The sequence below is a fragment of the Akebia trifoliata genome, chromosome 12, assembly GCF_017979445.1.
Source record: "Akebia trifoliata isolate Shusen 1 chromosome 12, ASM1797944v1, whole genome shotgun sequence".
NCBI classification, from domain to species: Eukaryota; Viridiplantae; Streptophyta; class Magnoliopsida; order Ranunculales; family Lardizabalaceae; genus Akebia; species Akebia trifoliata.
In genome coordinates, this window is record NC_141386.1 from 295663 (window position 1) to 308074 (window position 12412).

The 12412-nt window shown below is 36.1% G+C and overlaps 1 protein-coding gene across 1 annotated transcript; it reads right to left on the reverse strand.

Annotated features, from left to right (window-relative positions):
- Positions 1 to 814: 814 nt before the first annotated feature.
- LOC147388412 (sterile alpha motif (SAM) domain-containing protein) lies at positions 815 to 9058 on the reverse strand. The gene is made up of 10 exons (XM_086419406.1): positions 7919 to 9058; positions 7606 to 7767; positions 6943 to 7296; positions 5964 to 6027; positions 4731 to 4948; positions 4514 to 4627; positions 3406 to 3511; positions 2957 to 3168; positions 2623 to 2726; positions 815 to 1199 (listed from the first exon to the last, which is right to left on the reverse strand). Exons 1-10 carry the CDS (start codon positions 8930 to 8932, stop codon positions 1055 to 1057), a joined length of 2493 nt encoding a protein of 830 aa, XP_086275532.1. The 5' UTR covers positions 8933 to 9058; the 3' UTR covers positions 815 to 1054.
- Between the last annotated feature and the right edge of the window lie 3354 nt (positions 9059 to 12412).

The following is a 12412-nucleotide window of genomic DNA, read 5'->3' on the forward strand; positions in this document are numbered from 1 at the left end:
GGTAAGGGAGTGGGGACACATGGGACATGTAATTAGTTGAAAATATAGAGGTGTCTCAAAGTTCTGTTGGGGGCAATTTACTAGGGGGCAATTTACTAGCTCCGCCCGTGATCACACGACCATCTCTTTAGATCAGGTAGTTTTATTTACACGCCTCAAAACTCAAAAAATAAATAAAATAAATTTTTGTTTCTAAGGCATCACAAACTTAACACCCTCTACAAATGTATATGTTGTCTTCTACGGTGAACCAATACGCCAGAAAGTTAAGCATGACATCGAAAAGCTCTTTCTTTCTCTCTCTGTTTTTCTTTTTCTTCTTCTCTTACTCCTCCTCCTACTGGTCGGAATCGTTGGAGAATGAGAGGGGCACCCTTTGACATGGAGTGCCCACAACAATTTTTCAATTTTTAGGGACAGGTTCCCCTAAGAATTGGAAGGTCCTTAGAGTTTTATGACGTGTCAATAAAATTTCCCCTTTAGATTTTCAGAGAGGAACAAATGGTAGACGACAAACAATGGATGATAGTGAAATTTGAAGATAATCGAAAATGTAAGTTATTTATCAAATCTCTTATTAATCATGAATCACTAGCACTGATTTCATTATTAAAAGTGGTGTACTCACACTTTCAGAAATCCAAGTTTTAATTTCGCATTTTCCTGCCAGTTTTCCGATATCTGAAATTGCTATTTTTCATCAATGTTACAGGTTTGAATTTGAACGATTGCTGAAAAACATCGAGATCAAATGCCACAGCAAGTAAAACTAGTAAACAAATCAAATCATATGGATCTCCAAAGCAGCAGATTGGGTCTGATAACAAAAAATAAAAATGAAGACCAGTCTATAATCCATACAAAGTACAACACAACAAATTACAGTTTCTGAATCTCAAGAGAAGGGAAAAAGAGAGAAGATAATTACAGGTTTCAATTCCACTTTTGTGACTTGGAAAGAAACTTCTATTTTTCAGAAGCCAAAAAATACAGATCTTCAGAACATGGAGAGTACTTGAGTTAGTTGTGAAATTCAAGTCCTGCGGTCTATAAATCAAGACATGAGGAGAGCAATCATTGCGTCGGCCGACTCTGGACCATTATTATTCACACTTGGTATAATATTCTCTGGAGATATAAATTGAACAAACTCTTTTAGTTCTGTAAAGCTGCAATGCTCACTGTATGGAACTTCATATCTGGAAGGAAAAAAAAAAATTTTAAGTAGTCAGAATCGCTTGGATGCAGTAACCGGTCATGGAATTCTATTTATTCATTTTAATGTTATTATGGTTGTGTGCAGATTCACAACTAAATTGCATAAATAACAGCTTGTCAATTTTCTTTACCAAAGCCGTTGAACATACATGGATTCACCATGTCTGAAGTGATTACACTGCAAATACCTAGACACTACCACACCCACAACCCAACTCTAGAACTCAATCACATAAATTTTAAACTGATTAATATAAATGGGTGATGCATAAATCTCCTGTTCTAGTGAAATGTGACACCATAGAATTGGTGCCAGGTGGATAAAATAGAAAAGCCCTAAATGGGTGATGTACCAATGTCCTACTTTAGTCAAGATAATCGCCTCAATTTTGGTTTGGAAGTGCTTCCAGATTCCTGTGGGATCTGGGAGCCGAACCAGATGGGTACTATGTGACCGACTTGTACCTAACTAAACTATATTGAAATTCTTACACAAAGAACTGAACCAGAATGTTGGGCAATCATCAATATGTTTATAGAATAAAGTGTAGAGAGATGAGAATTGAGATAGATGAGTTACTAAGAGTAGAAAGTACAAAGTAAGGAATGGTGCATTTAAGGAATTTAGGTAGAACTCCAATATGAGATAAAACAAAGAAAAGTCAATGGTGATGGTTTGGCATGTACAACAAAGACCACTAACAGCACCAGTGAAAAGGAGTATAATGGTGCAACCAGGGGCGGAGCCAGGATTTTGCCCATGTGGGGGTAACCAAGAGTTTAATTTTTTTTTGTGGGGACAACTAGGAGCGGAAAAAAAATATGGTTGTGGGGGCAACTAAGAGTGTAAAAAAAATTGTGGGGGTAATAGTGGCAGATTTTTTTATCTGCCACTAAAATTCGCAATAGCTCACAAATTCATAGACTTCGAAAATTCTTGTGGGGGCAAGTAAACTGCAAATCCGCCCGAGTGCAACTACACGGCCCTAAAAACGAGAGGAAGATCAAAATTGATGGAGATAGAAGTTGAAAGAAATGGTGTGAAAACACATGCCTAGATTGAAGAAATGGCTCGAGACAGTTAGTGAGTGGCGAAAAAGGTACATGTTGCTCACCCAAATATTTGGCATAAGGAACAAATGATTTTTTGTGTAATATAAGGCCATCAATACATGAGAGAAGTTAACATTTAAAATAGAATTCAATATTCACCTCAAGCAGCTTGTGTTTCAATGGATAGAAACATAGTATATATAGGCATTCTATAGAAAAATACTAGATTAGTAGGAGACTTAAAAAACCAAGATTATTTAACAGTTTCAACTTTTGGGCTGGCTCACCATCAAAGCCTTACCCAAATATTAAGGCCAGCTGACAGAAATAATACTAGCTAAGAAACATCACCTGATGATGGTACCCTGCTGCCATCTTCTCCCTGGAGACTTCTTCTTTCCTTTACCAAAAGTCCACCCGGTAGGTGAAAATGCAACAATTAGATTGAATCGACCCTGATCCCACAGGCATACATGTTGCCACCATATCAACCAAGGATACACAGTAAAATAAATAAAGGCATAGGAGAACATTGCGATTCAAGAAAAATGTTGAAACAAAAATTCCTAAGTATTTGGTGGTGTAGAATCTTTAAATTCCATAGAAAGTATTAATATTATCTTTTGCTTAATTAAATTCATGTACAAAAAATGTTGAAATGAAGTAAATATTTTGCATGCCTCACCGAGTATTGATTAGATAGTTGTTTCATTCGTTTGAAGCTCGCAATTGTCCACATGGGCACAACATGAATGTGACTCTCCTGCTCATTCAATGTAAACCACTGCATGTCTTCCTGGGAAATCCCTAAGCATTCTAGAAGACGTAGTTTTGCTGCACCAACATATACCTTTTTACGCAGACATCGAGCAACCTCCAAAAACAGCCTCTCCTTCCCTACATTAGAAAAAGAACAATAAACTTGAATAATGCTTGATTTGCCCATAAAATCATTGAAATAGAAAATTTTGACTAATATCCTTTAAGAGTAGTACAATTAATAGAAAGTCCTTGGATAAAAACAAATAAAGAAGAAATACAGGGCTAACAAATAAATGATAAAATGTCCCGTCATATCTCTACCAGGGAGGGAGGGAGAAGAAAAGACAAGGGTGAGAGAGCATAGAATTTTACCGATTGTGTAGCTACCAATCAGAAAGAGAGTTTTTGGGTTGAAAGCTTCAGCTTGGATGGCCTCAATGACAAACTGTATTACAGCCTCCTGCTTTGGAAAGTCATACTGCATAGCAAGGTAGTTAGAAGTAAGGTGGGGTTTGGGTGGGGCTTAAGCAGTAAGAAAACTAATGTTTCAATTTTTTATATGTAATAAAGGTCATGCAAAAAACATAATATAAATATACCATTACCAAGATAATACCAACTACCAAGAGAGCTGCTAAGATTACACAACTAACACATAAGCAAAATAAAAATCATGTGACTGCCAATATTTAAGTGGTTTAATAATCCCTTCTCAAATGTCTTTTAATTTTAGACGTGCCCCTTCAAGTTTCAGTGAATATTTGAGACACCTCTTGTATTTTAAATTTGATTAAATACCCTTTAGACCGCGGTCTTCCACAAAATATTACATAAAATTATCGTTTTAACCACTTTTTGAAAAGGCTTAAATAGTGCCTGGGTGGTCTAGGCAGCCAAAGTGGGGCCTAGGCGCAATTTTTGTCTACACTGTTGTGTAGAATCATGAATTCAGATCGAACTTTAATAGTGTTTTAACCTTTACATGAAAAGGTCAAGAAGTAATTTAGTAATTTCCAAACCTATGTAGCAAGGACAAACTATTTGGAAAAACCAAATATATATATATATATATATATACGTGCCGAAAATGTCAAACAAAGTCCAATAATCTTGGAAGGGCAAAGCATGATCATTCTTATTTACAAGTATCAATCATGTACCAAATATCTATAGCTTGAATCAAGCAACAGAACAGAATTCATGTTGCTGAAACCAAACATGTGGAAAAACACCTAAACAAATACCAACCGATCTTTATATAAGAATATATCTCCTAATATAAGCCAATATTTCAAAAGGGGGGATTATTAAAAAGCTTGAGGACATGCCATTTACACTTTTTTAATGTCTCGTGACTTGCACCTCATATTCACATTCCAATTTTGTTGTTTATGCTTTTCCCTACCCAACCTTAATTAAACAAACTTTCAAGTCAATTAGGAAAGTGGGTCATTGTGATGAGACAGTTGATTTCACATACCTGAGGATTACAGTAAGTGGTATCAAGGATTAGTGTCTGTATCGAACACGATTGCAAAATAGAAATATTTGTCATTTCCTCACTAAATCGGAAATCCCCTGTGTGTAGAACAGCCTAAATGCAAAAAAAGTAAGCCAGGATCAATATCACAAATGATGATAAAACAGCAATAGAATAGTGGCAACAACTTATCGTATGGAGTCAAGTGGGACCACACCTTACCGTTGGGTGGTTCAAAGAGAATAATTATTGAACCTGGGCAGTGATTTGCATCGAAACATGTAAGATCAACCCCTGCAATGCTGATCTTCTGGTTGAGGGGCAAGACTTGCAATCTCTCCCATGGAATCCCAATCTTCATATTTACAAGCTGTGCTGTGATTGAGGAGCAATAAACCTTTCCTTGACTGAAGGTCCTTGTAAGGCCCTGATAATCTGCATGGGTAATCATTCCATAAGTAGAGAAGATTCTTGGAGTAAAATGTAGTACATAAGGGGAGCGACTAGGCTGCCATCCAAGACCAATGTCTGGGATCATTCTGACAACCTTGGTGGGATCCATCAAATGGTGCCCTAGACCTAGTTACCAGGTCACTTAAATATATCCATTCTATATTCTGAAGGCTTCATGCATCTAACAATGATAACTTAATAATCATTTTTAGGGTTTCAGATTGCCAAAAACAGGCCTGACCGTCCAGCCAACCCTAGATTCCAGAACAGGATCTTCCGTTCCTGTTTTCACAGAGAACAGCAACAAGCAGGCATGGCCATCTGCCCCAGCCCACTGGCTGTCTGACCAAACCTGTCTCCCTGGACAGCAAACAGATGCCCCTATTTAATCTTTTAAAATCCCAAAAACCTAATTTTGGCTTTCCTATGTTCTGATGCTCTCGCACGATATAGTACATAAATGTAATCCATATACCATGTTTGCCATGCTAAACAATTGAAATGCCATACATGTGTGTAGCTCAAACCAATTGGATTGATCCAAAACCAATTAACGAATCTTACTAAATATTGACATTAGTCAGGTGGGACTGGTGCCTAACACCTTCTGGGTCCCATAACCTGACCCCTAGACATAGATCTAGGTTCAAACCTAACTCTAATTCTAAATCCGAAATCAAATATGGTTCCTAAACCGTAAAATTAGGTGCTGAGTCTAGTCTTACCCATAAACCCAAAAAAAGGAGAAAAACAACACCAAAACCACACTCGATGGGGAAAGACCAATCCAACCCAATACGGGCCTGATCCACAAGGCAAGATTCGATCTTGACTGACTCACCCATGGGTAGTTTTCTTATCTAGATGGCAGATGCCATAAAAAAAAATAGCAAAAATTGAAGAAAAGTTTGTTGTAACTGTCCATATATCCTTTCATTAAATTATCAAACCACCAATAAGCTAAATCCTTAATAATAGCAGGGTGTAACGTACTTACGATCAGTATGAAAGTGAGTTAGAAACCAATGGGAACAATCTCCTCTTAAATAGCGGAAAGCATCCTGCAAATGTAGCACTGATATCAATATTGAACTAACAATTAGGTCAATAAATTTTATAGAGAAACCCCAAAGTTGAAGTATTTTCACTCTATGGCATTGATTAAGCATCCAGATAAAAAAAATAGTTAGATAAGTAATTAGATCCATCCATTACTCCTAATATGATGATCATACAATGATATCGTGCAGTAAAAAGTACATAAATTTGTTCTAAGATCAACAGATTTTCCATTGAGTTGAGAATTACAAAAAGGCAGTCAAGTGTGCGCACCTAACAGGAAATGTGTTCATGGAATGAGCATATAGCATGGATGAGGATGTAGAATTGGATGAGAGGTGAAAGACAAAGAAAGGTAAAATCAAGAACAAGAGGAAGTGCAAAAAGGTTGTGGATTGGGGTAAAGATAAGAAGACGGTTGAACTAAAAAAAATCATATATTTAGATAGATTTAATGGAGAAAGATTCAGCTAACCACCAATAGTTGGAAAAGGCTTTGATGATGATGTTAGACAAGTCTAGTCACTTGGAAAATTGTTTCACCAAGGATTCACGTTAATAACCTAGGATTTCTTTCTTCATCTTTTTTTGTTTCCTCCAAAACAAGAAATTAATAGAATATAATAGTAATAGAATATAATCAGGCTAAATCATTATCCTTAAGACGAACTATTGGACATGATTGCCTGGTTCAATTCAAATATAGCTAACCTATTATTATCCTGACCATATGTCCATATTCACAAGTGAAAATGCATTCTTGCACCTCACATATGTGAGAATTGGACACTAATCCAAACATACCAAAAGAAAAGTAAACATTTCATCCAAGCAAATAGAAAATTAAATAAATTTATTTAAGTCTAAAGATATAACAATGAGGGGGAAAAGGTTATTTGAATGAAAGAACATTATACCACTCGAAATGGTGTTCCTGGTATACAACACCATGAAGGAATGTCTCTGACTTTTCTGCTCTTGGCAGGATTTCTCACCATAACCCTTTTACGAGTGGACTTTGTGTTACTCCTTTCTATCCCACACTGTGCTCTTGAGGATGAGCAATCTCGGTTCCCATCAACAACAGGAAAACCCGGAAAATATTCTGTAATCAACTTATTCCCAGCTAACTTCTTGGACTCATCAATACTAACTTTAGAAGCATCTGAATTTCTGCCATCCACAAGCTTGTTGCCTTTCCTAAGCTCATTAAGCACGTGCACAATCTTCTTCCTAGGACCTAGTGCGGTAACTCCAATGCTGAATAGATCCTGCATACACACACATACAATTTCTACCTCCTTTATTTTAAGATAAGTTTTATAGACTAATGGTGTTTATCTATAGATTTCAAAAAAATTAAAAAATTAAAAAAAGATGTTTATCTAAGTTCTCGATCGCATCGTATGCTCTACAAACTGAAGTTTTGTATAATAAAAAATATTTAAATTGAATGTGTATATTTTGTATTATTAAGTTGTTAAATTAGCATGTTCAATACCCCATTTCTGTTTGTGAAACTGGTACACACATCAAAACCATATAGACAAATACAGATCATGGAATGCCATAAAGCAAACCTCTTCTGTGAGCCATTGCAGTGTGTCCCAATCAATCTCTTCTCTAACAAAAGCTTCTTCATATCTTGATAGACCAAGATTTCGTAGCCACTCGAGAACAGGGGAGACATCAACAATCTTCTTAGGAGATCCATGTCTTGCATTCTCAGTTGGAGGAACAACCTGCAAAAAAAAAAAAAGTACCCACCAACTCAATTTTTACCGTCAAAATCTTGACCTGCAGAACTTCCATTGGAGAGTTTGAATAGACAATGCTTATGAAGAAGAAAACAAATAAAACTAACAAAAGTCGAGAGATATAGGCAACTGTGACCTTTTGAATCTCCTCTTTGTCTAGACAGTTGTTGGTATGGATCAGTCGAAGTTCCTCATTCAAATCTGAAATATCAATCTCACATAAAGGACACTTCACCAAACCATAACTTGAAACATTTTCTTCTTGAAAATCAACCCCACTTGAATCTTCTTCATAACCCATCTCCGAACACAATTCCATCAAAACATTAAGCTGGGTACCCGGCTCAAAATCCACAATACTGTCGTGATCAAAGCTACCATCATGACCGCCAGAGCTGTAACTCGTTCTTGACGCTAATAACCTAGATTCAATCGAGTTCGATAAACAACCTGTCTCCAATTTAAATTCCTTTCTCTTCTCATCCTCAACCAAATCATGTTCACTCAAGCAATCATCATCATCTTTAGAAATGCAACTCATGTTCGACTCAAGTAATCGAGATTCAATTGAAGCCAAAGAGTAACTTTTACCTGACTTAAATCCCTTATCCTCACCTTTCTCAGCAGAAACTCCTTCATCAAAACCAAGTTCATTGGAATAACCATTATGAACCCTAGAAAAGCAATCTGTGCTCGAATCTGGTAAACTGGATTCAATCCAATTCGACAAACAGCGTGTCTCTGATTTACATCCGTTTCCCAAATCAAAATCAGTACAAACATCATCCTTAAAACAATCCTTTTCAACCCTAGAACTGCAATTCGTGCTCTCTTGCAATAATGTGGACTCGACTGAAGTCGAAATGTGATCCCTTTTAGAATCAAGGACTGGAGGAACTCTGAAATTCTCCTTCCCCCTACCAATGGAGTGCTTGGGTTTCTTCGATGATCGGACGCCATTAGAAGGTTTCAGAGGTTGTGAGCTAGGGTTTCTATTGGGTTTATCGAAAGATGAAAGAATAAGGTTTTGGGTGAGGGAAACAGCCTGGACAGGGTTCTGAAAATCGTCATCGTCGTCTGACATTGCTAGGGTTAGGGCATCAAATTGGGATGCCCTAGATTTTAAGGTTAAATTCTGCTTTGGAGGCATGTTTTGGGATGAGTTCGTTCCCTAGAAATCTAGGACATGAGAGCTCCTTCGCTGTGTCTACGAAGTTCTTCGGTTTGAATCTTTCAAAAAATCAGAAATGGAGGGAGAGAAGTAAGAGATGGCACTTGCATGGATATCTGGGGGTATTTGTGTCTTTCTATATAGAAATATAAGTGATTTGTTTGGCAATAGCTACAAGTTTATTCTAAATTGGTACAAGGAGATTATTCTTGCCTAATTAGCTTGGGGACAGTAAAAAAAAACATTCGTAAAATTCTCCAAATAACGACCAATCGATTAAATAGGGGAATTGAAGAACTAATCGATGATTAATTTTTTTATTATGACAGGGGTGTCCAAACATACGTCTCACCAGGGGGACCGGAAGAGCCAAAAACGGAGCAAAGATATATGGGACCCTCCCTCGGGCACGTGTAACACCCACATCACGTGCACTGGGTAAGTGAGAGTGTGCCCTTGTGGGTGGCCTCGAGAAAATATTGCTCGTAATGGGTATCGAACTCACAACCTACAGACTCTCACCGTTTATTGGATCTGAAATTGTTATTGAGCCACCCCTTGATTTATCAATTAATCACCATATAGGACAACAATTTTACCCTTCAAGTTCAAAATGTCGTATTCTTCAACATTTAAATCCTAAGAACAACATATGTATTCTGAGGATGTGGAAGACAATGGGTTTTGGGAGGAAACTCAAAAGCATCATTTTATTATCCTGAATTTTTCATGAAACATCTTAGCTGAATTAAACCCCACTCCCTCCTTCGCTCCCTAAATGATTAATTGAATCCAAACTTGTTTGCCATGCACTTGGGTTTATAAGTTTGGTTCCCTTAAACGTATAATTCAAGCATGTAAGGAAGTTGTACGGATAATTATCATGTTAAAAAAATTATAATAATTTATTCATAAATAAATTATATAAAATGGACTAAATTCTTAATTTATATATATATATATATATATATATATATATATATAGGTCCCGTTCGGCACCCTAAGTTTTACCACACACTTTAACAAACGTGTTTTGTCTTACATGGGTTAGAAGTTTCGGAATGAGCTGATTTTTGGTGAGGATGATCTCTATGGTGAGGAGATCATCCTCACCAAAAATCAGCTCATTCCAAAACTTCTAACCCCATCAAAATTGATTTACAAAAAATGGACGGTCCACGATTTTTCAACGTGTAAACATGGGGCTAAACATTTCGGAATGGGCTGATTTTTGGGGAGGATGATCTTCTAATCATAGAGATCATCCTCACCAAAAATCAGCTCATTCCAAAACTTCTAACCCATGTAGGACAAAAAACGTTTGTTAAAATGTGTGGTAAAACTTAGGGTGCTGAACATTTCCCATATATATATATATATATATAATTTCTAACCATTAAGGTCAGCTTAATAATTGGCAAAAAGAAAAAGAGGCCAGCTTAATAGATATGGGTTAGGCTAATGGATTTGGGTTCACCTTAGTCTTAGTTCGATTCCCATAATGAGCATTAATTCCTCAGGGGCCACCCATGAGGGGGCACCCTAAGTGTGGGCATTGCATGTGCTCAAGGACTAGTCCTTGGACAAGACCATGGTTTATGGAGGGGGAAAACCCCAGAAACAAGTCCAGTCCACTGTTTACAGGACATCCTGTTATCCAAAATAAATAAATAAACAAAAAAAAAATAAAAAGTTGGGTTTCGTAGTAGCAACTAGGGTCACGGAAAAAAAAATAAAAAACGAATGGGCTGTAAGTATTATGGAATTGTTGCGTAGTGGACTCATGATGTCTAGGTTCAATTTGGGTAACTGGATTGGGTTTTATTGTCCTCCTCGGGTGGGTGACACCATGAACCTTAGTATTTATGACCCCCACTCATGGAAAGAGGAGCACGATATGGGTGATATTTTCAAAAGCAGTTTCTTTGAGTGGTCATAATATCACTCCCCCACATAGCATACTCAATCGATTCACCTGACATGGGGTAGCATAAACTTTATGCCTCGGGATACACAATTGCACATCCTCATAAATGTGCAATTAAGTATCCCGATAAAAGGAAATCTATGATTCTGGCACCCCCACATCAGGGGAGTGGATTAAGTATGCCGCGTGGGGATGTGGGATTATCACAACTCCTTCTATTTTTCCCAAAAAGATGTCTTCTTCCACGTCAACTGTGATTTTAAAACTAGTCACAATTTGAGATGACTCGAGCAAGTCATTAGATTGTGTGAGATATCAATGGGAATGGTCCATCAAATTGACTTGTCCAATTTCTGAGAGGACTCATCCAATATTTTATAAAATATCGGTTACGTTAATAAAACTCAACATAATTTTTTTTTTTTTTATTATAAGTAAACTCAACATAACCAACTAGATTTTTGTAATTTTTGGATATGAAACAATTAATTTTTTATGATTAAATTGTTTGATATCTTTGTAAAAATGAGATTTTGTGACTAAGTTGTTGAATTTAAATGGAGGAAAAATTAAGAAGATTAGAAGAATGAGAAAATGCTATGAGACACGTAGTTTTCTACGTTGTCTAATAGGCAACAGACGCCCTCCACTTGGTTTTAAATGAATATGTAATTAGATTTTTGGCGAACTCGTCTTCAGGATACAATAGAACTCACTTTAATCACAAATTGTATGTTCTCTCAAAATTTTCACTAACTTTGAAAGAACTTGCCTCTATCGAAGAAAACAAAAATTAGTTTAAAGAAACATAAGAAAACTCAGAAAAAAGGGATTTAATATTCTAATGTTTTTCTTAACAGAATTGATATCTATATATAGAGATCAATCTCAAAAAATCACATCCATTTAAAAATAGACAAAGGAACCCAATGGGATACGTAACACATTGGAAGTATTCTTCAAGTGAAAATCCGTTGGAATGACTTGTGGAAATCACTTTTTACACTGAAATCCAATAGGCACTTTTTGGAACCATTAAGCACTTGTTCGGGTTCAAGAACTTGTTAGGCATCTCATGGGCCCATTCAACATCAGTTGGGCCGGTTTGGAGCCTATTCAAATTTGAAAGTGTTTCTCTCTTTCTTTCTATTTTATATTTAGTATATATTGACGTAACGTAAGTGTATGAATCAATAGATTTGAAGCAATTAAGATTGTGCTCAAGGGAACACACAAAATCAATTTGAATCAATTGATAAACAAACAAATAGTTTTAAGAAGAAAAACAAATTACTAGAAAGTAACTGAAAGATAATTGTATTTATAAAATAAAAAAAATTAAAAAAAAAAAACTACTTTAGATTAGCAAGTAGAATCGTTCTACTGATGATTAGGGGATTAATATTCAAGATTTTAGAAAATCAAAGGAAAAAATTGTGTGATTTTGAAGAAAAAATAAATTATATTGAAAATTATTAAAACTAATAAAAATTTTCAATTTAATAAAATTTTAGTGAGAATGAATCCATCAA

What these genes read in the sequence shown, in the direction of transcription:
- LOC147388412 (XM_086419406.1), bottom strand. Translation starts at nt 8,932, where the DNA reads ATGCCTCCAAAGCAGAATTTAACCTTAAAATCTAGGGCATCCCAATTT. An exon ending in TGCAATGGCTCACAGAAGAG is followed by an intron (nt 7,297 to 7,605) that starts GTTTGCTTTATG and finishes GTGTGTATGCAG; the next exon opens with GATCTATTCAGCATTGGAGT. An exon ending in AACTCACTTTCATACTGATC is followed by an intron (nt 4,949 to 5,963) that starts GTAAGTACGTTA and finishes TTACCCATGCAG; the next exon opens with ATTATCAGGGCCTTACAAGG.